The sequence below is a fragment of the Lichenostomus cassidix genome, chromosome 3 (genome assembly GCF_008360975.1).
Source record: "Lichenostomus cassidix isolate B80296 chromosome 3, HeHo_3.0, whole genome shotgun sequence".
NCBI lineage: Eukaryota > Metazoa > Chordata > Aves > Passeriformes > Meliphagidae > Lichenostomus > Lichenostomus cassidix.
In genome coordinates, this window is record NC_139483.1 from 76,166,254 (window position 1) to 76,192,354 (window position 26,101).

The 26,101-nt window shown below is 43.8% G+C and overlaps 1 protein-coding gene across 1 annotated transcript in view; it reads left to right on the forward strand.

Moving 5' to 3' along the window:
• The window catches only part of BACH2 (BACH transcriptional regulator 2), a 183,507-nt gene that overhangs the window by 147,026 nt on the left and 10,380 nt on the right, over nt 1–26,101 (forward strand). The window contains exon 6 of the mRNA XM_085056343.1: nt 19,377–20,921. Coding sequence (XP_084912469.1) covers nt 19,377–20,921 — 1,545 coding nt within the window. The remainder of the gene's footprint in view (nt 1–19,376; nt 20,922–26,101) is intronic.

The following is a 26,101-nucleotide window of genomic DNA, read 5'->3' on the forward strand; positions in this document are numbered from 1 at the left end:
GGCACCCTGCTGCTTGCTGGGGGTCCACAGTCAAAGTAACCATAGCTGAACTGAGAATGGCAGAAAACTGCAATACTAAAACTTTCAGTAAAACCAGTATATAAACAGGGTATCACAAAACAGCTGGAATTGAGAGGTATCAGCTCTGAAGGTAAATAATGGTAACATAAAACCTTCAGCACTAGATTTCTGAGGTCTCTTGTGACCAAATAAAATACTGTCATCACCTCTCTGCACATGCTGGAGTGGAGGTTGATGCATCAGATGGGAATTACAGCACAGGTCTGTGCATCAGGGCAGTGATGATTAAATCACCTTGTATGAACCACTCAGCAATGTTCACCTCTCTATAAATGCTCTGGTTCATATTACCTCACATGGAGGTGAACAGACTGACCCACAGCTGGCACAGCTGCTGGTGCCGGACCAGCCCACCTACCTGATCCAGAGCTTCCAATTTATCCGTCCTCAGCCAGAGTTTCAGTCTCATTTTCTTCCCTCTGTCTAAGGCATTGAGGAGCTTGTTGGACTAGCTGCAGCATTTCTCAGATGATGGGAGTAGGATGGAGCCACTGGCTGCCTTACCTGGGTGACAGATGGGCTCTGCTCTGTGTCCTCTGCCTGTTTTTCCTGCGTCACTCCTGAGGTCCTGTGCACTGTAACTGCTGAAACCACCACATCCAGGAGGAAAGTAGACTTGGAGGCATGGAGCAAATCAGAAAGAGCCTGTGAATTGTTACAGGTTTCCTGTCCCTCACCAGGAGACTGGGTGCACTTTGAGGATGCTTAATTAGGAAATTTTGCTTAAGAGATAGCAGTTGCAGACCATCCCATATATCCCAAACAATAGTCAATGAGGTTCCTAGCAAGACTCAGTCTCTTCCAAAGAGAGCTAATCATTCTTGGCAAATGGGAGCTGTAGGTTTTCATGACATCAAAAACAGGGCATCTTTCTTTTAGTGTTGAAGGAGCCATATTTAGTTGAGTATATATTGCACCTGGTCTGCATCATTCCCTGCAGCAGCTGCTCATCATTTCAGAGCAACACTTCAGAGAAATGGAAGTGTACAGACTTACTGTAAGGATAGCAGAGAGATTTGGCAAGTGTGAGGCAGGATGGATTCATGGGTGCTGTTGTGTTGTCAGGGCTTCCTTCTGTTCCTGCAGTATCACATGTACTTCCCAAAGCCAAGGTTGAGGTGGGTTTATGTGGGTAGTAAAAGAGAAAGCAGACCATCCAAATAAAATGATTGGCCCAGAAAGAGACCTGAACAGTGCTAATAGTTTAAAGACATGTGGGTATCCAGTGTATTGTGCTTCGAACACATGGTAATACTCTGCTTGAAATTTGCTTGTTTTGAATTGTGATAGGACCAAATTCCCTCATCTGTTCATATACCTCTTACATTATGTTTCCAGAATGGATGGGAATGCAGTCTGTAGTAATGTTTCAAGGTTTAGAAAATAGATCAAGAGAAAAAAGGATTGTCCATGCAAACTTCACCAGTACAGTTCTTAGTTTCTGGAATAATACACTTTTGAACATGTGGCCCTGGGTTTTTGAGGGACTGTCATCTAGGAGGCTGAGACTACATTTCTGGCTGTGTAAAGAAACTTTTGCTTCTAAGAAATGTCTTGTGTTTTCACTTACCTTTGAAATTCAGACCTGTGGTTCACTGTTTCAAGGGCCTGCAGCTAATAAGAAACTAGTCTTAAACAACTCTGGAAGCAAAATATGTTTCCGTCTCTGACCACACAGCAGTAGTACAACATGCCTAGCTGCCTCTCTCCCCAGATGCACAGACAGCCTTCAGAGAAAATTTGTCTGTCAGAGGATTCCTGGTCAAGTAAAAACAGAATAAGTTCAAGTTGTTTCCTGTTTCCTTCAAAGGATGATGTTGGAGCCAGTAACCTTTCAAGACAGGAAAAAGCTGTGGAGAGGCAAAACCTGACAACTTCCCTTCTGATCTCCATAGAGGACTAGTCTTCATTTCTGCTTGTGGAAGGGGAAGCTGGACTTGAGGTGGATGGGTCTGCAGCCATTCCATCTGCCTGTTGAATTGAACTATTTTTTAACCTTATTTTTGTCTGACTGCAGATTTTCATGTTGTACTATGGATGGCTTTGTGCATATGGCACTTTTGTTTGGACATAAAGCCAAATCAAGCAGTTTCTGTCTATTCCTTGAATTTGCTAGTTTTCAGGAGACTGAACACATCAAACCATGTTTTAATGGGTACGTTTTAAATGTCGGAATTAATTTGTCAAATGCAAGGCACGAAAAAATGGAGAGTTGTCTGTCTTTTGTAAGAGCCCTCTATCCTTGTCATTTTTGCCCAGTTTATATAAGCAGTAGCCATTGAGGTCACACAATATATATACCATTGTCCAAGGAAGTGAAGAATGAAGAGATGTCCCTGACATATATAAGCATTGGGGCATTCTACAAAGAAACTTGTTCACATTTACAAAGTCATCATAGCATTCAAAAAGCAGAAAGAATTGCTTTCACTAGTAGCAGAAGCCTTTAAATCACTAACTTCTTTTATTTCTTTCCTTGTTTTCAATGTATCTTGCAGTTGGAGAACTGAGAACACCCAGTAAGGGCTTTCTCAGGCTTGGTTTAGTTTTGCTTCTTTTTTCAAAGATGAGCCTAATCTGTCCCTTACAGGTTTTATTTCACTATTATACATGAGCTCTCCAATTGGAAAACCCAGTTGAGAGAGCATATGCAGTTAAATTGTTAAAGACAAGCATTTGGTCACGTTGCTGGCCTTTGTCTTCAGCTGGTGTTACACAGCCCTGGTGATCCTTGGACCTCTGCAAGCAGCTCTGTTGGCGAGACAGGCACTGCACATGTAAACTGCTCTTCAGGGTGTTTCAAGTCGATCCCAGCCTCTGAGAAGCAGACTGTTTGCATCATCTGCTCTTGCACTCTCATCTTAGTTCTCAGATACGGTTTTAATTTGAATTATTTGACCAAGTTACAGTTTGGCTTTATAGCTACTTTTCTGTAGAGGAATTGCTTTGCTAAAAGGCTGTGAGAATTCATGGTAATTTCTTGTCACTGTGCTTTCTACCTTTTGGTTGAATGATAAGGTGGTAGTAAAGACCTCTCTAAATATTCTCTTCCAGGAATGGGTGTTTTACTCATATCCAGGCTTTTCTTTTCCCAAACTGCTCTGATTGTGGGTGAAGGAAAAGGCCAGGTGTCATATGTGTTCTCAAGAGACTTCAAAGCTGTCTTTGCTATTGTAAAGAGTAGAAGAAATCAAAACGGTTATAACTATTTGACCAAATTGTTTTCTTCCCAATACTACAGTTTTCTTAAAGCCAAGGTTGTCATGAGGCCTTTCTGTAATTAATTGTCTGTGTTATCTTTTTTTTTAATTTAAGGGAGAAAGTAATTCCATTTGCAGATTGGAGCCCTTGTTCATCTGTCAGATGGGTGTGTATTTACAAGATGAATGCCCGTTTCTGATTTCTCCCATTAGAACAAAGGTTACTCTGTCATTGTCCTCAGAAAGCTTTTGGACTAGCTTGCTTTGGAGTGTGCATGCCCTTTTTTTGGTGTCGTGCCGAGTATCCTGTTGAGACTCTAGAACTGATCAAAGGAGCAGGAGTTTTGGGGATAAACCCTGTTCACACAGCTAAAACTCTGCAAAACCACCACACTGATCTGCTGGAGAGTAATGGAGAGCTGGGCTCTCTCTGTATTGTGTGCTCCCCATGCCCATCTCTGCTGGGGTGAGCCAGCTGCTCCCCTGCCACCTCTGAACATGGGATCCTCCAGCACCAAACATGCAAAGGACTTGGGAAAGCAGCGACCCCTGGGCTGGCTGGCATTTCCACACCCACTTTATGCACATAGTACTGGCACATAAATGCAGTTGCTCAATCCTATCAGCTGCATATCATACTATTCTGGGGAAGGTGAGAGCAGTGCTGGAAATGACTCAGCTCCAAAAGGTATCAGCTTTACCCCTTTTACCCCCAGAGTTGTTCCTCGCTTTAGGTTTGTGCAGTAGCTATCATACAAGGGGGAAACATCACTTTTTTAGAAAACACTGATGAGAAATGCCATGACTGCCCACCAAGTGAATACATTTGTCCTTTGGAGGTTATGTGGCTGATGAGCTCTCTGCACTTCAGCAGTGCTCTGTTTTGCCAGGGGTTTCTAAATGTCCCTGAGAAGCCTCTATAGCAAATGAAGGAACCTTGGCAAGATCCTGCATTACACTATGCCCTGCCCAGCATTCCTGTAGTTCTTGCAATTTTCTGCCTCTTGCAACATGGCTGTGGCTTTGAATAGCAAGCACATTCTGTATTTATTTCTCAAACTAATGATGTTTAAAATGTCTTTTTATGTGAGCATTTTACCATGTGCAGTGCATTTGCACAGGGGCAGGGGAATTTTTTTGTTTGTGTAATTGTGTGCTGTTTTGTGTCTGTGTTTTATTTCCTCTTACATCCTCCTTTCCTGTCTCTTGTACCTGAAACATTAAATTAAATCTAACATAGCGATACTTTTAGATGGAGGCGACACTTGGCTGTGTCAGTTCCCTTGTGGTTTTGAACTGCTGGCTGCAATACTGCAAACAAATTCAGACCCTGCCTTGGCCAGCAGTTCCCCCCAGCTATCTGCATGTTTGCTCTCCAGGCTTTATTTTACCTACACTATTGGACTACTCTGGAGTCACAGCCTATGTCTCATTGTTATGCATGGATGGGAAATATTCCTGAACTTATTTGCATTCATTAGCTGTTGGGAGCTCCTCTGTTGAGGTCTCTCGCCTTGTTTTTACAGTGCTTTTGGCAGTGTTTCTGCACTTGGTGTGCGAATTTTTATGATCTGTTGCATGTTATTCATGCAATTTCCTGCCCTGTAATGGTATCAGTTTTCCAGACACAGAGGAATACAAACGAAAACCCAGGAGCCTGCATTAGCATAAAATGTCCCAGTTCTGTCAGTTTGATTAATTTGTCTCTTTGTCTCCACTCTATATGATAAGTGCTATTAATGGTTGCAACACTTCATATGTCAAAGTCTTTCTTCCTAATGACTTGAAAATGTGGTTTATTTCCCCCTTTTTTGTATTATTTTTCTCATTTAGCATTCCACTCAAGTATAGATTTATGCCATGCTCTTTCATTATCTTACTGGTTGCAGCACTGGAGTGATTACATATGGTGTAGGGTATGAGCAAAGATGCGATCCCAGGGGCAGCAGCTGCTGATGCAAGCTGAAAATAGATCCAGCGTATGCTCAGCACTTTTCCCAGAGGTCTTTTATTTATTAGGAACAGTCTTGGTACAGGACAGCTCAGACCCTCATTTAGCAAGATGACTTTTTGCCTTTCAAGAAGAGTGCAGTGACTTTGCTCTATTTACTGACTGCTGTGTAATTTTTTTCACCATCTCCTATGGAAGCAGAGACTTTACCTTACATAAATCGTAATATAATCCTGATTTATAATGAAGTCAAGAAATGACAGGCTCCATTTGAAGTAATGGAACTTGACAGATCTAAGGTTTAAATTAAATAATCCTATTTGTAAGACAGCATTTGTACATGGTACACTGATTTAAAATGAACTTCAGTTCTTCTTCAGCGAATCCTTTACCATTCTCTGTGTTTTACCTTCCACAGAGGCTTTTTGGGGGACAAAGTTCATTTGAGAAGAACATTTTTGTCTTTGAAAACATGTATGGAACAACACATTGTTTTCTTTCCCAAAGAAAGAAAACCATTTATTCTTATAAATTGTTTCACAGAAGACTACTTTAATTACAGAGTAAAAATTAATGTAGGTCACCTATTCAGGGCAAACCACATCTAACCTGCTTCGGTGGCCAGAAGAGGCCAATTGCTGAGCATGAAGAGAGGGAGGATGCTGGAGGGGAAATAGTGAGGAAGGCTGTGGCTCGACTCTTCCCCTCCCGGGAGTGGAAGTTCATTCTCGCAGTGATTTCTGTGCAGGGAGAAGGTCCCCTTTGCTGTCCTTCCCTCACGGCTGGCAGAGGGGGATACTTGATGATGATGTTTCCCCTTGCCCTCTGCACCCCGCTTTTCCTGATCTGTCACTGTCGCACCAATGCAGCAGGGAGAGCCCCGGGGTGTGCAAATGGGAAGGAGGTCCTGCCACGGCTGCTGGAAGCTGGCAGTGAGTGCTGGAGTGGGGGTTGGTGGAACAAAAGGCTTGCAGGGGAGAAAAAGAGACCAGGCAGGGAGAGAGATGCTGCACAAATTACAAAAAAGGGCAGTGGGATAAAGACACTGAAGGTACAGTGCATTATTTTTTTGGCTTAGCTTGAAGGAAGCTGTTTTAGGAAATGCCCCCTTCCCTTTTCTCTCACTCAGCGATGTGGTTTTGCCTTCCTTTCTAGCTGTATTTAGTTGCAGCTGCCCTCTCCATCATCTTTCTGATTTTCCTTCATACTTGGTGGGGATGTGGCCCTTTCCTCAGGAGTCTGGCAGATGCTCTCACCCTGGGCCGGCCTCACATGCTCAGGCACAAAGGTCCCGGTGTGTGTCTTTAGCTCAGAAGTGTGCCTGTTCTTGTGTCACCCTGCCACCATCTCCCTTCTTTCCTGGGAAGACATGGAAGGTGTGGGAGAGCAGGGTGGTCACTGACCCACAGGGCCCCCTCAGGGGAGAGCAGCCTCTCCTGCACTGGGGCCATGAGAACCACCAGCCCAGCCTGGAGCTTCAGCACCATGTCTGCCCCGCAGTGAGGAGTTTCACGACCAAGTAGCTTCTTTCTCCTCTTTGTAGTGAGCTCCAACAAAGAGCAGACAGTGAAGAAGATGAGATGACTGCTAAGGAGGGTGTTGCTCAGGTGCTGGGGCTGGAGCCCAGCCTAGGGACATGGAGCGAGAGGCTCTTGCTCCTGTGTCCTGCTCTCTATGCAATTAAGAGCTTTTTTCCCCTGTGCTTGCAGGGAATTAATAATTTCTATTAATTAGAAACCAAGCCAAAGCTCCCCAGTGCACTCGACAAAGCACAAGACGAGAGTATCACTGTGGAATGGGAGGAAAAACAAGCTCACAAAGCCAAAGTGGTGCAGGCCAGGGGAAAACATGAAGGCAAGGAGTATCCATGCAGCAAACACGGCATTGACATTGTGTGGGCCCTTGCTCCTCATCTAGGGGAAAAAAACAGTGAGGCCCAAGAGTAAAAATCCATCAAGACGTTTTTAGAGTTGCTGCTGGTTGCTTGCATGCTGCCCATCTCCCTCCTCCAACAGACGTGTGCATCGCTACAGGCATGGCTTTCTGTTCATTTGGAATTAATGGGATTATATACAGCGGGAAAGGAGGCGGGGTGCGATGAATTCTGCAAATACACAGCTTCAGCCTGTGCTGCTTGATCTTTAGAAAAATATAAGTAAAATAGAATAAAATAGCAAGAGCCCATTCCAGAGTGCTTCAGTATGCACATAAACTGGTTTTCATTGTTCACAGCACACATAAATACGCACTGGTGACTGAGGCAGCAGAGTAACACTTTTCTGTTCGTTATTTTATCAGACAGTGATAATTGTAGTTAATATTTTCTTAGAAGTGTCTCTGAGAGTTTATTTATGCTGTTAATAATCTGAGCAGCTGTAATGATGCTGGCTGCCAGAGCTGTAGCCTTTTAGAATCACTCCAGTGTGGCAATGATACGATGGCAATAGAAATCCAAGGAAAAAACTATCTTTTTGGACCAGATGGGGCTAATTCAATCCCTTTCACACATGTTCACGTTATCTAGTCTCTTTCTCACACTAGCATGCGTGGGTGCACGTGAGCATATGTAGTCACACACACATACACACACACACACACACACACACAAATAGCTGTAAAGTCCCACCTTCCACCCTCTGAGGAAGTCAAGCTGGAAATGCCATAATTTTTCTATGTGAAGAGTCTTTCTGGGGCTTCCAGGGTAAATGGTATTTTCTAGCCCACCATTTGTGGGTAGATCTTCAAAATACCCTGTATGAAGCAGAAAGGGGAAAGTAATTTCCTTGGGGACAGCCCAGAGCTGGGCACAAGGTTGTGGCTGCACTGGGATGACATTGCCCAGCCTTCCCATCTTTCACTGCCTCTGACCTCTTTACTGTGGGTCACTCCTGCTAAGCCTGCGCTCCTTTAGGGACTAAAAGAGCCATTTACCTTTTGCTCATAGCAGACATGAAATCTCAGCAAGAAGGCAAATGCCTACAATTTTTTTTCTGGTGGGATTTACAGAGCCTAGTTAACCTTTTGGGCCACTGAGAGAAGAGTTAACTGCTTCTTGTGGAGGATGGGAGGGAACCAACTTTGCCAGCTCAGCAGTGGCTGGTTCTCCTTGCAAACCCGCGTTGCTGAGCTGAGCAGACGTCATTGATGAAATGTGAACACTTAGCAGTGGATCAAAAGCCACTGTAATCCCCAGATCTGTTAGTAGCCATGCAAGAGCAAAAACAAGGTGATGGCAGAAAAATTGCAAGTCCAAATACCAGAAATTAAATGGCAAGGCAGGAGAGGAGAAGGAAAACTGGAACAAATGCAGCATTTGGCAGGTTTTGTTTTAAAAATAAGATGCTTGTAGGAAGCTGGGTCACTTTTATAGTGTTTCAGCCTACCAGTTAATAGTTGTAATTGCTTGGTTACCTCGTGAAGTGTGATAGTAAAGCCTTTTACATTCACTTCCATCCGCAGCCCAGCAAGAGCATTTCTGGATTTGAAACGCTATGGTATTTGCTGGGTTGCACTATCTGCTGCCCCAATGTAAGCATGCCAGTGATTTTATCTGCTGGGCTATGCCAGCACACGGTAACAGGAGTGCCAGAAGCATGGATGTCATCAGACCTGTGGAAACCATAGCAGAGCATCCGTGAGCTGCATCGGATGTTACCCAGCCCTGTCTCCTGAGCCTGCTTCTCCTCCAGCTCCTTTGTCTTCTGATTTAGTGCTCTTTCTCAGAGTGCAGCCTTGTATTTTTTTAAATCATATCTGACAGAGCCTGCTTCTTCCTCTCCTACACTGCATGCAGTATAATAGTAGGGCTTGTAGTGAGGAGGCTTGCTGTGAGGTATTCCTTGTTTTTATAAAGTAATTACAGTGTATTTAATGCACTGTGTATTTAATTCACTATTACATAGTTTGTGTGCATAAATACATGCTGCCATCCCTAGGAAAGAGGAGTGTTGGTGAATTTACAAGTCTTGGTAATTTTTTCAGTGTTGTTGTGTTTACTTGTATATTAATTACCACTTCAGAAATTCTGAACCACTCCTCTAACCACCCTCTGAATTAGCAAATTTCTACATGCATCTTCATTTTCTGCCTATTTTGTTATTTCCTAATGTAATTTGGAGGCTTCTAGACATTCTTTCTTCATTCTAAAAGTTCCTAAACTGCTTTTGTTTTCCCTTTTTCTATCCACTTTGGCTCATGATAGACACCTAAACAGATCTTTCACAGACTCCTCTCTCACCATTTATATTCTGTGAAAGCTTTCCCACTCCTTCCTCACCCCTCCTTACTGCTAACACTTTGGGGTTTTTTCTTTCTTTTTTAATCTTGGGGTCAGTTTAATCCTTCTTTTGCAAAAATGTGGGACTAATTTTAATTTTAAATTACAGTTGCACTTTAATTCTTATGATGCTTTTCAGTTAAAATCTGTTCATTTCTGCTTGTTTCTTCCCCAGTGGTTTCAGCATGGCTTGCACAGGCAGTCAGGGAGTGAAGGCAGCATTTCTGCTGAGCCACCTTCTTGTGTCATCCTTCGTTAATGTGTTCCAGGTTTCTTAAGGTGCACTTTGTCACTGGAAAAAACAAAAGTATTTGAAAGTGCCAGATACCACAGCCAAGTTTCTCTTTGCTTTATCTTCCAGTTCATGCCTGAGTGTTTAAACTGCTAATTAGTTCCACTGTTTCTTACATGCACTTTGTTGATTGAGTAATGTTGTGGCCATGTTGTCCCTTTAGAGAAATGGTTGTTTGAAACATCCTCCTCTCCAATTTTCTTTTGAACACCTTCACCCAGAGTCTCACCTCAGCAACCTCAAAGTTCTCCTCCAAAAGCTTTTGCACCTAGGCTTGCCTGCAGGTACTATCTTGACCATAATTTGGAATTTTCTGTGATCTTGTTATGCCCTGGAATTTTTTGTGTTCCTGTTATAGTTGTCCAGGGTATCAACAATATACCCCAAGCCAAAGAATTAGTTAGGAAAAAATTTAAAAATGGTATTTAACTTCAAAACAGGTTACTGAGTATGATTTTAAAATAAGGGCTCTGACAGGTATCATGTGGCAGGTTTGCTTGCAGGGGTTTAAGAAGTTTCCCCCTCCAGTCCAAGAGCTGTTTTGCCAAAGGTGTTGTGCTGCTGTGAAGGGGCAGAGGGAGGTGCAGCATAGACCTGCCTCCCTTAGGTGCCCAGCTTCTCATGAGAGAGCTTCTCTGTGGCCCAGAGGAGCAGCCATGCAGGCAAATGTCTCCTTCTGCTCAGAAAACTGCTGTGAGTGGTAAAACCTAGGGCTGCCCAATGGGTTCATCTGGCAGTTACCCATGTTTAGAGTAGATGTGATGCAGGCAGTGCATCCCTGCTGTGCAAGAGTACTGCGTCTTCCCATCCTACAGTCTTTCAGTTTTCCAAGTCTATTCATCAATGTTTGGTTAGATGTCTGCTGTTTCGTGCACTGAGATGTGCCTGCAGCAAAGAATTGAGGCTTATGTTTATGATTTCTACCTTCCTTCTCAATAAAGAGTATTTTCTGAAAGGTGTGGCAAATTCAACAAATTTCTTTCCCCTCAGAATTTTCAGAGATGCTGCAAATGTGCAGGGATACTGTCAGGATTTCCAAAAGTAAATTCTTTGCTTTGATTTGAAACCAGTCTCACTTTTGAAAGGCTGAAAGAATTTCAATTTGGCTTCAGTAACTCTGAGAGGAAATAAAACTATAAGTTGTGGATTAAAATAAGCATTGCAGTTGGATCAGAGACTATTTTTACTTTTACTACACTCTGGTTTATTTTTTTTAATTTCTTCAATATCTTCTCATTCTCTGTTCCCCTTTGGTTGCTCTGACATTACTGGCCCCAAAGTTGGGGCCCGGGGCTCTTGAGAATGCTTCAAAGCCGGGGCTGTTGCCACAGTGGATTTGATTCAGACAGACCCAAGTGTGTGGGTGCCTCAACTCTTACACTGCACCCATGAGTCATGTGCGGTGGAACACTGACATAACCGATAACGCGGTCATCGATCCAGTGGCTGTTTACGCCATCTTTGCGCTTGGCAATCAATTCCAAGCCACTTGCCCCGCCATCAGCACTGACGCACTTCTCACGGAGCAATGGACACAGTTTGCAATTATTGCTTCCCATCCTCGAGGCGAGTCTAGCGTGAATGACTTCCTGTTCCTCCCTGTCTCACCTCCTGTGGTCACACCTGCCACATTGGAATGCTGTGCAGGCACGAGGGATATTGGTCTCCCCTTTCAGGTGCCAAGGGAGGAGGCTCTTTGAAGAGGTCATGCTACCCCTGGATGTGTTCATTATGTCAGAGAGAGGAAAATGAGAAGTCACTTAGTTTCCCTCTACTCTCCACAGACAATCAGGGCTTATAGTGTAAATTTATTGTCTGGCCAACAGCTGGGATTTCAGGGGGGAAAGCTGAGGGGTAGGGTTTTTTCTTTTGAAAGCACAAAATTGGAAGTTGGGCAAGCACTTGCAATGTGGCATCTTTTGTAAAAGCACCAGCAAGGGCAGTTAAGCATCTTCTTAAAGCTCTCAGTCTGACAGCCTCAAGAGGCTGTTGTGGAGGATGCACTGGAAAGATACCAGGATACCTTAGACTGCTCATGATATGGCTTTGCAGATGGCAGTTTTTCCAGGGAGACTTTTGAAATTAATAATTAGGTAATGGGCCTCCTGAAGAAAGGAGCTGTGTGCCCAGTTTCTCTGTTCCCCTGGTGTGCATTCATGGTGACAGTGTGGTGGCCTCCCATCCCTGCAATGTGATGCGATGTGGTAGAGGCCACCCTGTCACTTGGACTTCAGGTTACTCTCTTGCACAAAATTTGTGTGCACAACCAGAAGAGGCAGGATGTTAAACTGGGGCTGGCAGGGTATCTGCTTAGTTTAAAAAATGTTTTTAGAGTAAATGAAAACAAAGTCCTGTCTTTGTTGGTCTTCTCCATCAGCGACTTGAACATTTCTTTGTTGTTTAAAAGCTCACATAATACAAATGCCAGTATCTGATACTTCTCACCCAAGTGGAATTTTAAGGAGTGATTATTCATTACCGAGGAGCTCCACAGCCTTATGAGCAGATAAGGGAAATACATCTGTAAGCTGCTGGTGAGAGAACATTTAAATGCTGTTAAAATAAAGAGGGGAAATGCAGTGAAATACTGGTGTGGCATTGGCTTACAAAAGTACTCTGCTGTTTATCATCTCTTCTGATTTTTTCCTGCCTCTTGCACGGTCCCACCTTATGTAAAAAGATCATGGTTTCAAAACAATTCCTGCCTGTGTGCATATATAGGAACAAACCGTGATGTCTTAACACCATTGGTTTTGTGCATGTGACTGACCTGTTTGAGCTTAGTAATACACTTAAATCTTTCTGAGAGTTTTCCAAAACCAAATAAGATCAAGCTAGGAAAAAGCCAGGCTTCACCATCCCAAGTAAAAATAACCAAGTAAATAACCAGGAAGTCTCTTAATTCTTAATGGAATAACAGCTTTGGTGACTGATTTTGGTTATCAGATTACACTCTGAAAATAACTTCTGTGCTATACTTGCAGTTGGCTGTAGAAGAAAAAGAATACACTGTGTGCTAATTTTAGCAAATAAGATTAGAGTTAATATTTAATCCCAGAGACCTTCTTCAGGCTGTGGAGAAAAAAATAGCAGCAGTTAACTGTCACTAATCTTATCTCCTATTTTTCTAGCATGTGTTTGATTATATAACTTGTAGTGCTAGGAACACGCTGGCTGAGTGAGAAGTTGGTAGTTTGTTCGCTACGTACTTGGACACATTAGACAGCTTCAGGGCTGAGATGGGTTAAAAAGGACTACACGTGCCTTTGACTGTGGTAGCAACGCTGAAAGGCCTGCAAAATGGTTACCACAGTAGACCTGCCTTGAAACAGTATGGGAATAACTGATTCATTTGGAGTTCTTCAAGAAACAGTTGCATTTCTGCTATGTTTCTACCCAATTGTTTTAAATTATACTTAGTTTGAAACTTGATATTCAGCATGTGAGGTTTGATTCAATTTTCTTTTCTTCCTTCTCCACAAAATGGCTTAGTAATTGAATCGATGTTTGGAAATTAGAGATGAGGGGTTTCTAACTGTTTCTGGGTGCCTGATGATGAATTTAACTTGAAAATCGAAACACTAAAAATATATACCATAAACCTACAAGCAGCTTGTATGCTTCACAACAAACCTATCGGTGCTCCTGTTGAGTTTTAACAAGTCTACTAAAATGTGTAAAGATAATAACATGCACCTGTGCTGTTCTGTCAGGACTTGTGCATTCTCAGTGGGTCTGAAGGTCTCACCACCTAAATTACACCCAATCCATAGGATTTAGCAACTTAGTGCTCTGCAGATTTCATTGTATCCCTGAAGGGGAGGAGAGGGCTCTGCCCTTTCACGCCACCACCAGTGAGCTTCCTCTTTGCATGTGCCCCAGGTATGCTTTATTTGAAAAGGAGCAATTGCATGTGCACATGCTGTTGAACTTTATTGCTCTTTTCTAGGAGATCATTGGCACTGTGCCCTCATTAACACGGCAATTAGCCCTGGAAAAGTCTACTAAATTAAAGTCCAGCTCTCCAGAACAAGGTTGTGCTTTGTTAGTTTTGCTTCGCAGTACTCAGACATAAAGTATCCATCATCTTCCCTGGAAAGCCTTCCAAGATCACTCTGAATTGACTGTTAGGTTAAGAGTCAGGAAAAAAATCTCTACATTTTAATTTCTTCTCACTGCAAACGCCAATAGCACCGCATAGCAAGCTAGACAGTTCTTCTCTGTTCTTGATGTTAGTTTGCATCAGATTACTGTAAACATTCCCTTGCTCCATTTTAGATATTGCCTTGCCAAGTTTTACATTCCTACATGTTTACAGTGATCTTTTCTTGCCCTTAATCACTTTTCCCCTCTTTAAATTGAAGTCAGACTTTGCTGGCATTTTGCAGGGTTGACCTTCCCCGCTCCAGATGCAGCTTTTCATGCAGATGCCATTCCAAGCAGGGTTACCAGACATCCATGTTTCCCTTGGAAATAACCTTCCCTCCCACCCCCCATAAGAAATACTCTCTGTGCAGAATTGGAGGATTTTGTCTATTTGTCTGGGATTTTGAGACATCTGGAAGTCTGGGCAGCTCGCTAATGAGCATGCACTGATGAACTCTGCGGCGCACAGTGAGTCCGGCCCATCCGCAGAAATGCCAGCCCTGTGCGTCTGCTCCGAGGCCACGTTCCGTGTGCTCAGAACAGCACGGAGGCCTCCGTGGCATGCCTGATCAGCCCTCATGGAGGACAAGGATACAATGGGGAGCCAGAGGGAGTTTACCCACTGTGCTGTGTCTCCCACGGTGCCTGTGTGTGTGTACAGCTACATTTAAAATAGAACTTCTGACCTAGAAGTCCTGTACGAAAAGGCAGTGTTCCCAATGTGGAAGCAAGCTAACCCTCCTCCTAATTTTAGAACAGTACAGGCCCAGAACTAGAAAAATTCTTTGCTAAAAATGTTCTGTTTGCATCTGTAATGCTGCTTCCTTTACCAGCATTTCTCATTGGTGACTGTCTTCTCAGCTTCTTATTCTCCCATCTGACAACGATCAATATTCTTTTCTTTGAATTAGCCAGTTTTTCATTAATGACCAAAAAGGGAAGGCAGAGAGTCTGACAACAATACAACTATTTCTCCAAAAGGAAAAACATTACCCAGAATGCATCAAGGAAATATAATGAGAGATGATGGAGGAAAATAAGGGAAATATTTCCTCACAAGCAGGTTTTAAGTAGAGTCTGGCAACGATCTCCCAAAGGAAGTAGTGGAAGTCTGGTCACTTAAATCAATTAGGACTATCCAGAGCATCGCACTCAGCAGGACTCTGTAAGAAGAAAAGCAATGTCAAACTGAACTAAAATAGGCTTTGCATGCTTATTTTCTGCAGGGCTCCTGTCTGTATTTTGCTGGTAAATTCAATATGGTTAATGCTGATTAACATCTATTGATGGTCATCATATCATTGCATTGTTTCCAGCCTGTTCCTCAGTATCACAAACCCGCAAGGGCATGGCCATAGAAAACGCATCCCCCAGCTCAGCTAGTTCAGTCTGAAAGACAAGAGGTAGAGAAAGGGCAGGAGAAGTTGTTTTCTTTCACCTTAGCAGTGGTCAGGCTTGTTATTGCCACAATGCTGAATTGACACAGACCTCCCCACTGCACAGTGAGCGCAGGGTACCTGTGACAGCATAGCAGAAGCACAATATGCATGTGGACTGGGTTTCTTGGATTGCAGTAGAGCAAGGAGTTGTGCCAGGTGCCTTAGGGCTGCAGTACCCATGTCCTTTTTGCACTAGACGGATTTTAATGCATACAAGATCAGGTGGGGACAGAAGCAAGACAAATAAAGTGCTTTATCTGTAGTCTTGGTGGGCTGTTTGGCGTGCTCCAAGTACACAGCAGAAGTCCTCTCCTACCCTGCCTTGAAACATAAGGGAAAGAAATCAAGCCTCCAAGAAGATGGGATCTTTCCTTTGCTTTTCTCTCTGTGTGGGCATTGTTGTTTTATATGTGTGTTTTATCTTTTCTCTGCCTGTTTTCTAATTCCATTAGAAAACAATGGATTTCCAGTCAATTCCATTTAAACAATGGGTAGAAATTGGAATAAGGCAAAGGATTGAAAGGCAGAGAAGTAGTGACTTGGCATATGAGTTTGGACAGGGTGCCCAGTGGAGGTTTCCACAAACTGACCTGCCTGCTTAAGCATTAATTTACACAGAAAATAAGGTTAAAGAGCAAACAATTCTTGGACATTTTATTTTCAATTGGGGGAAAAAACCCCTTGGGATTGTTGCTGGCATGTTACCCATCTAACAAAGGTCTCTCTCACGTGTAAATGAAGACTGTTATATCATAGAAATTCTCTCTTTCCTTCTGCAAACATAGATCAACTTGTTTTCACTAACTTTTTTCACTGGGATGCATCAGTCAGATCAAATAATTTTAAAAGACTGTCCTTATCTCTTCTAGAGAAATGCCTGTGCAATGGTAGTACATGCAGCTTCAAAGCCTTTTCTTTCCCAATGTGTGGTGTTCATAGTCACGCTCCAGCGGCTCGATTCCAGCCTTCCTGACAGAATGCATCAGATGCAAGCAGTCCCAAAACTGGTGGGGCCGAGGCAGGGAACCTGCCACGGGAGCGGAATCAATATTTAGACAGCTTCAGGCGGCAGAGCTTGCGCTGGCTTTCACACTTGGCAGCAAGCTTTGCACCCGTTTGTTTCCAAAGTTATTGTTTGTGCAGTTTCAAGAATTGGCACTTGAGAGATTTCTGCCTGAGGGCAGCGACAAGCGCCGGGTGCTTGAAAAGAAACTTTCCCCCTTTGGATCTGAAGATTGTGAGAGTGAAGGTTGTGTCACGGGGTAATACCTCCTGAGGAAGTCAAGGCACATGTATGCTTGGAGTTTTCATCATCTTTCACATGAGGCATCTGCTGGGCATTGCGGGGAGCCCAAGGCACAGTCTCAGGCTCTGCTTCCGATACATCCAGCACAGAGCAGCTCGAACAGCTGCCTTGCTGCTGTTTGTTATCGTGCTGGTTTACTTGGAGCAAAAGCCTGTGTCAGCGTGGGAAACAGCCTTGCTGTGGGGTTGTGTGAGTCAGCCCGAGGCTGTGCAGAGTGCCTGTGCTGGGGCGGCAGGCAGGCAGGTGAAGCCCTGGCCCAGCACAGAAAATTATTTTAATTTGCTTTCCAGCCGTTCCACCTAGTGGCCAAGTGACACCACTGCCAGGAGGGCTGGGTTTGTGCTCTGGAGTCCCTGCAGACCTACGCTGCTGCGGAGCTTTACAAGATATGCAGGAATATGTAAGCCCCCACACTGAAGATCTTACCATCAGCCTGCAAGTAGCTCATTAAGTTCCCGAGCAATTTTGTTAATCATGCTGTATAGATAAAATGCAGATAGGCCTTTAGTGAGCTGATAATCTAACAAATAGGCAGAAAGTGTAACACTGATAAAGCAGAGATTGGTTTAATAGCCAGCTGTAAATCTTGGCAATTCTGTACCAGAGGCACATTGTAAAACAGGAACGTGCAAGTGTGTAAGTATGTGCATGACAATGCACTGCTTCTTAAAATAGCAGATAGAGCAGTAATATTATGGATGGAATAGCTATTGGGAGCAATTTTAGAGGTGTTTTAAAATGTTTAACTCCCCATCAAAATCTGCACCACTTGTGGTGTCTTCATAATCCACCATCATAAATACAGATCTATGAATAACAAAGGCTTTTTTCTGGAAGTCAGGATATTCTATAAAAATCTGTGAACTCTGCCACTAGTCCTGAGGCAGTATAGGGATTTTTTCATTGAGATGAACCAACTTATTCACTCAGATACACACTAGTCATGAATTAGACCATCTCAAATCATGGCCTGATACCTCACCATTCTCTTGAGCAGCTTCTTTGCTCAGTGGCAGTAATTCAATTGGAAGAGTAGTAGAAAGCAAGTCACCTTCAGGGTATCCCATACCATCTCAAATATACTCTTCTGAGGAGCTGGGAAATGGGAGTTTCAATCCCCACAGCCTGGGTAAGGGACCTGGTCTCCTACTTTCTAGGTTCCCCTTCTGTCTTTAGGCCATTTTGCAAAAAAGGAGGCAACAGTGCTTCCTCTTGTTTGTTTTAAAAGAAGACGGTGAGCTCGGGATGCCTACCAGAGACATCTGCATCCAGAAGGAGGTTTCAGGCCATGCATCCCAACCTCACTCAGGCATGCAAGTGTTGGCTGTGCTGAATCCCATCCAGAGGCCTTTCCCTGGTATGCAAAGCACAGGGAGCTCAGATAAATGGGTGCTACTTCCAAGAAAGGCAAGAAGGTGTCTTGGTGAATGGAGACTGAAGTGACGTACCAGGATCATATAGTAGGTGGTTGGTGCAATGGGAAATTGAGTTGTGGTCTTCCAAATCTCAACCTTGTGGCCAAAACACTGAATTTTCTTGTGCAGAAACCTTAATCCTTGATGGTGAGTTCTGGTTTTGAAGCAGCCTCTTGCTGCTTTATGAAGACTAGAGTTTTTCCAATACCTTTTTTTCATGCCCATTGGGTGAAAAAAATTGATAGAAGTTAGCAGCAGTGCATTTTTGTCAAAAATATACAATATCTGTAGTTTACCATGTGGTTTAGCAACTTATTTGATAGCTGTATGTAAAGATACTGCTGTAAAAATTGGGAGAAGAAAAGATGTGTATTTTTTAATATATGGTATATTAATGTAAAACATAGATGGTATGATAAGAAAACAGGATGAGTAGCGGTGCAAAACTCAGACCTGGAACAGTTGATTGGAGATCACTCTCCTGGAAATAGTCTTTACTCTTTCTACAAAGAAAACTGTGGAAAATTAAGTACTGAGGTGGGATTCAGCATAATTTGTATCATTCAAACTACTAATATAAATTTCTTTCCTGTTAGCTGAACCTCAGGCTCACTGAAATCAGGGACAGTATGAGGAGAATAATCTCAATGCGATGGAAGAAAGCTATGCAGTCAGTACTTACCTATTATGTATTCAGCAATGGCTTGCAAAAAAAAAAAAAAAGAGATAAAAAAAAGAAAATAATTTGTTTTTGAAAGAGTCAGAAAGATGCTTTCTGTTGAATTTTGTTGTAATACTAAATGTTTCCTTCCCAAATCTCTTTTTGCATTGAAGTGGTATCTTAAGCTTGAAACCACTGTTCACTGGACCTTCCATCAGGGCAGAAGAATCAAAATTGAATTGGTGCTTTCCTGGTAAGGTGCTGTAGCACAGTTCAAGTGAGATCCATCTAAGACTTAGCAGTGTCCACACCAGGCTGGTTTGGTCAGTCTTTTATTAGGGCAGAGACTTAGTTCATAGGTCTTCAAGACACTTGGGAAAAATAGTGCTCAGTTCAACGTGTATGGTGAGGTACAGGAGCAACATAAAGGGAGCAGTGCTAGTTCCTGGATGTAGCATCATTGCTGATGTGAAGGAAAAACAGCTGGTGCTGAGCAGTGTTTATTTCTGAATGCCAGATCTGTTAGGTTATCTAACCACATGATGAAGGACTTGGGATGATAGCAGGAGCTGATGGTAACACTGTCAATTTCCCTCTCTCTTTTTGCAGGTCACTGTCAGGGGATTTGGTCCATTGTTACAGTTTGCCTACACAGCTAAACTGTTACTCAGCAGAGAAAACATCCAGGAGGTCATCCACTGCGCTGAATTCCTGCGCATGCACAACCTGGAGGACTCCTGCTTCAGCTTCCTTCAGACACAATTGCTGAACAATGAAGATGGCCTGTTCCTGTGCAAAAAAGATACCACCTGTCAGCGCATGCACGATGAGGAGAACTCCGATGGAGACGAGGAGGAGACAATGGAATCGGAGACGTCAAAAATATCTTGCCCAAGGGAGAGGATGCACCAAGAGCCCTTCAATTTTGAAACCACTGTTGCGGGAGCAGACAAAGGTGAAGGGATGCTGCCTGACTCCGACATGCTGAGAGATAGCAAGGACAATTTGGATAAAGATGCAGTAACACGGTACCCCAGATACAAGAAATACCAGCTTGCTTGTACCAAGAATGTCTACAACACATCACACATCAGTACCTCAGGTTTTGCAAGCACATTCAGCGAAGAGAGCTCCGGAAATGGCCTCAAATCGGGACTTGCTATGGGGCAGATAAAAAGTGAACCTCAGAATGAAGAGAACGATGAAGAAAGCATCACACTTTGCCTGTCTGGAGATGAACCTGACATCAGGGATAAAGAAGGAGATGTTGAAATGGACAGGAAACAGCCAAGCCCCACTTGTGTTGACAGGCCGAAAAGTGGGTCTTCTCCTTCTTGCTTGCGGTCTTTCTTCAACAGAACAAAAAGCATAGATTTGGTTGGCTTCCCCAGCACTTCCCAACAACACTTCGGCAGGAGTCCAGCATGCCCTTTTGAAAAAGGGACAACTCAGGGTGACCACAAAACTGATTATGTCCCTTTCACAGGGAACTATGGACAGTCCCATGCCATGCAGAAGGATGCTTCCAACTTCACAGTGGGATCGCCACTCAGGGGGCCCGGCTTTGAAACTCTCTGTAAGCAAGAAGGGGAACTGGACAGGAGGAGTGTTATATTCTCTTCAAATGCTTGTGACCAAGTAAACACTTCGGTGCATTCATATTCTGGTGTGAGCAGCTTGGACAAAGACCTCACTGAGACTGTGCCAAAGGGTCTGTGGGCTGGCAGTAGCCAGTCTCTCCCCAGCTCTCAGACCTATTCGCACAGCGGACTGACAGCTGATCACTTGCCGGGAAGGATGCGGCCGAACACCAGCTGTCCAGTGCCAATTAAAGTTTGCCCTCGCTCTCCTCCTCTGGAAACCAGAACCAGGACCTCCAGCTCGTGCTCTTCCTACTCATACGCAGAGGATGGCAGCGGCGGCTCTCCCTGCAGCCTGCGTCTTTGCGAGCTCTCCTCTTCCCCATGCTCCCAAGGCCCCCGATTCCTGGCGCCCGAGCACCAGGAGCCCAGCGTGGTGGGGGATGGATTGTACAACCCGGTCCGAGCCCAGATTAAATGTGAGCCATCCTATGGAACAAACTCCAGTGATGAGTCTGGGTCATTCTCAGAAGCAGACAGTGAATCATGTCCTGTGCAAGACAGAGGGCATGAGGTAGGGATTTAAGATAAGTACATGTATCACGGTTGTTGTGACCCAATTAATCGCTCCTTGATTCTCTCAAATGACTTTGCATTTCCCCAGCACTTTCTTTGTTTATAGAGCCAAAGAATAACTTCTGGTTATTGCCTCATCAGCTGAGTGCACATGGTTGACTTCGCATAAATAGGTCTGCGTGACCTCCAAGGTGTTCGGCACTTCTAAAACTTTGGGCATGGGAAAATAGTGAACTGCTGAATGATGAGAGTGCATTGATGTGCTTAGGAGTCTGCAAGCAGTGTCCTATCTTCCTCCCCCCCATCCACTTTTTTTGTTCGTTATTCTTAATTTGCTGAGCTGGTTCTAGCTTCACTTATTATTGCTGTGGGTGTGTTGGAGCAACCCCAAGCTGTTCCTTTGCTGACACCGAGGGCCAGGCAGCCCGGTCAAAGAGCCAGTGCTGCATGTTGCCAGCAGCCAGAGTAGAGAAGGGAGATCGGGTCAGAGGAGAAAGGTGTGAAATTACTTAATTGCATAGCTGGCCACCCTGTGCTATGAGACCAGCATTCAAGTCATCTTCCCCTCTGTGTGTCTTGCATGTTCGGGTAGTGAGTTTTGCCTCCATTATGTGACAACTTGAGATCGTGTTCCCTGCCTGTGACACTGTTTGGTGGTGAGCTCTAGCAGCCATGGCACAAATGGTTTCAGAGAGAAGTTATCCTTTAATTTCCAGGACTGTTAAGAAATGGACAAGAGAATGGTCTGGGGCTGAAGAGCAAGCTGTCAATTTCCATATAGTTCTCCCAGGAGAGGGAAGAGAAAGAGAAGCACTCTCCAAAATTAGAGATGGGCCAGCTGAAGATGCTGCAGTGGTAACTGGCTAACCGTGACCAAACTAACTGCCTGTGTGAAGTTACTAGTTTGAGGGCAGACTTAAATCAATGAGATGTGTTGTGGAGCCCAGAAAGTGGAAATGACTGCATGTTTATTCATAAAGTTTCATTAGGAAATTGCATGACTGAGAGAACATATGCGTGAAGTCACATATCAGGTCCCTCTAGTAATGCTGAAAAAGTCCACTGAGAGAATGTTCTTCAGTGTGGGGAGCAACAAGTGCAACTGTGGGGGGTTCATGTGCTGAAAGCATCCAGTTCAGACCCATATGGGTTTAGCTATGGAGTAGGGATGAAAAGAGTGAATTTTATTCTATCCCTCAGTCTTTATTCCAGACAAATTTATTCCAGTCTTTATTCTGAAATAAAATCTGGAGGGTCTCTATTATTTATTCCAGTCTTTATTCTCTATTTTTCAGACAAAAGTGGGTGCTTCCTTTAGTTGGCTGCTTAGCTTTAGCCCTTCAGGAAGGGCTGAAGAGCCTAGGGAGCCTCTGGTGTCCTAATCACTGGTCATGCTGGACCAGTGATTCTGAGAGAACAGCTCTTCTTCATCTCCATGTCATAAGCAGGAGACAATGCAGAAGGAAGAGGAGTCTCTTGGGGAGGCTGCCTGGGATACTGTGCAGAAGATCTCATTTGGGAAGCCCTACAGCAGCTCTGTTTGGCCATTGCTGAGTTACTCTGTGGAGTCCTGCCATTGTGAGGAGCAGAGGGCAGCAGGGACCAGGGGATGCATCCATCTCCACCCATGTGTGATGCTTGCTCAGCATGAGGCAGCACAGAGGGCAGAGGTTAGCCCTTTGAGGTTTGATAATTAATTAGCTGTCATAATTAGCTAATTGTGTGGAGATGTGCTACAGCAGCAATTAGCCAGGAAGAGTGAAATTAGAAGGTTACAGGGCACTGGTGGTGGTTTCGCAAAAAGAAAGGTATGTGAATATGTGCAGGAGATCGTGGATGAGAGGAGGGACACACAGGGAGCAACAGGCAGCTCTAGGAGGACGTCTTGGTATGCTGCTGGCAGGCAGATATCTGGCTCTGAGACAGTGCTGGGAAAGGTTTGCTCCACTCCCACTCCTGGGTTTGCTGCTGGTTTCCTCTGGAGAAGATTTTCTGAACTGTGCTGAGCAAGTTTTCTCCCTGGGACTGCTGATAAGGCTTTTTTTTTTCTTTTTCTTTTTTTCTTTTTGTTTTTTTTTTTTTTTTTTTTTTTTTGTCCGGGGCATTTTGATTGGGACTGCTAGGCATTAGAAATGTAGTGAGGAAATTAATGCTCTGTGAGGTTGCACTTCACTATCCTGAACAAGCCAAGGGTAAACAGATCACACTAGTGCTTCGGTAGAGGTTTTGTCTAAAAAAATGATCTTTTGAAGGTTGTTGCCAATACAGGAAGAGACTTCGCAGCTTCATTAAACAATACTGTATTTATACAGTGACTTGGGGTGTGTATCCTGCAATCCTGCAAGATCTGCTTCTGTGGAAACCTCAGTGAAGGATATCTTAAACCAGGCAGTAGAAAATACGTAACAACAGCAGGAAGTTCTTGCTCTACCTACTTTTAGCAGTTTGGCTGTGATTAAAACAGCAGGAGGGACTCACTACTGTCTGAAATGAACAACTTTCTGTTCTTCACCTCCCTACGAGCTGCAGAGGAATCTTTCTCCATTCCTGAATTGTTGCTTTGCCTTTCCTGTCCTGATGACTTCACAGACAGGTCCCTTTCCTCCTCCTTATCAGAACACAGTGTTTTCTGGGCTTCTATTCAAAAAGCACCTGATAGATATCTGGGGTTGACATGCTTGCCCTTCTGGAGAGTGGCCATGCAGGTTTTTCTGCTACAGGTCAGCTTTCATTGGGGTGGGATGGCCTGATGGGAAGAAGCCTGGTGGACTCTGACTGTGAGTTATCTCGCAGAGCTGCTCACTTCCCCTGGAATTTGGACCTGGTTGGTCTTATTTTAGCTCCCAGAGTGCTGTCACTGCCAGAATTAATGTTGCAAAACATTTGCTGTTGTATTGATTGTGTGAGAAGTAGGTGAAAGGCTTCTGTCTGCTTTTTTCAGGCATTCTGCGTTCCCACAGACAGATGCCATCCGGGAGCACATGGACAAAGTTCTTTGGTGCCAGAAGTGGGGTGCTGGGGCTCAGCACGAGTGCCATGTGGGTGAAGGTGACCACACTTTGTGACCAGCCTCCTTGTCTTATTGGGGGTGCAGGTGGCAGTCACAAGTGTCAGAGGAGGTGGCAGTCCTTGTAACACCGCTGGTAAATCCTCTCCAGGATGTTCTTGCCTGTTGCTTCCCTTGCTGGAGCCACCAAGACTCTTCCACGATCTCTCTTTGTTAAGGCTTGGTGATTGAAGCAGCAAGTGCAATGTGTACCCATGGTACAGAGTTGCAGGAACAGGGCTGTTACTTGAGCTGTTGGGACTACACAGAAATATTTAATAGTTTGTGTTGCTCTTTTCACTCAGCTCTCTCAGGCCTCCACAGGTTGTGAAAAATCAATTACTGAGATACAATACTAGAGAGAAGACTTAAAGCTCGGTGCTTACAGGCAGGTTCTGACAATCCTGCTTAAAATAGCAACAACAAAACAATAAGTCCTGAAATAATGAATCGTTGAGAAGGAAGTAGTCTGTCAATCTGTTAACCTACTTAGGAACAGAATCTTCTGCACTACCTACTTTTCTTGGTATTCCTTTTCTTCAGCAAGTACTTCAGAGTTTTTTCTGCTAGAAAATTTGTAAAAAATATTATACTACTAAACGAGATAAAAAGAAATCTCAGTCTAATTTGATAAGTGAGTTTTCTGAGGAAAAAAATAAACAAGGGTAAGAGGAGATAAGAGGTGGAGTTTTCCAAGAACTATTGCTATCTAGAGAATTGCATTCAATGTCTTTTCATCTGTATTTCAAAAGAATTTCCCGCCTGGGTTAGTGACTCAGTTTTCAAAGGAAATTTTCATAAAGGCAAAGCTAATGCAATTAGACCTTTGAGGATATTGTAGGTAAATAACCTTCAGCAAGAGTCGAAACCCCTCCATGTTAAGTGACAGGCAGTCACCCTTTCTCTGTTCATCTGGTGATGCTTAGCAGTAGTGCAAGTCAGAGCCCCCAAAAAGAGGAGTAAACCAGAATTGCTCTACCAGGAGTCTGCTGGAACTGTGCTGAGTTACCTAATCTGAGTATGCTTCACTGCTTAATATTTCTACTTACTGAAGAATGTTACTTAGAAAGAAGGGCAACCAAGAAAAATACATGCGAAGGATTTAACCTGCTGTGGTATGTGATGCCTCTCCAGAATCTGATGATCAGTCACCCCAGCTTTCCTGATTTTACTAGGTTTGCAAATTTGAAAATGAGAAAAATAGTCTCCAGATTGTTTTCTGGTGGATGTCATCCTGACTAGGATGGCATCATCAGAGAACTGGAAAATGTGATTCTTAGTGTGTGCTTAAAATGGGGTATTGTCAACATCAGTCTTGTAAGATAAACTTCATGGGAATTTTGTTTTCTTTCCTCTCTTCATTCAGAATGGTCTCCATACTGGTAGCAAAGAATTGCTGGTTTACAACAATGCTGAGAGTTTGAAATTTCAGGAGGGTCATTTTAAACATTCTGTTATTTCATGGAGACCTACAACCAATGCTGTTATGCCCTCATCCAAAGACCTTGCACAAACACTTGAAAGACTCCAGTTCTTGATTTTTTTTTTTTTGCAAAAGCAGCTCTTTCAGAGAAATACTGCACTTTATCCCCTCTCATTTCACTGCCTGATCTTCCATTCTTAAATGTGCCTGTGACTTCTGTCTGTGTTTCTGTGCTATACCTTGTCTCAGAAAAGCCTGTTAAAGGGCAGGAATATCCTACTGTTGAATATCCTTTGAAGGGCTGGAAGCTGGGGACATTGCAAGCAGTGAGTGGGAAGAGCTCAGCCCAGCATTCTAGGAAGCAGCAGGGAGTGATCTGAATATAAGTCCAAGTCATGGGCTGAAGGATGAGAACCCCATCCACATCTCCTGATTTCTGAGTTAAAGCTCTCAGCCATGGGACTAGCCCAGTCCCACTCTTCTGTGAGACAGGTGGCAAATCAAAGGCTTACTCAGGCTGCCTCCACTAGGTCCATAGCAGTGTCCTCTCAGGCAGCATTTGCTGACACAAACACCTCCCATGGCCCCCACAAGGCGAGGCTGGAGTTGACCCCATGCCACTACAGAGCCATCAGCTGTATCAGATAGAACACACTGTCTGCAGCGGGACCTGCTGATCTGAAATGGGTCCATTTAGACCCTGGTTTGT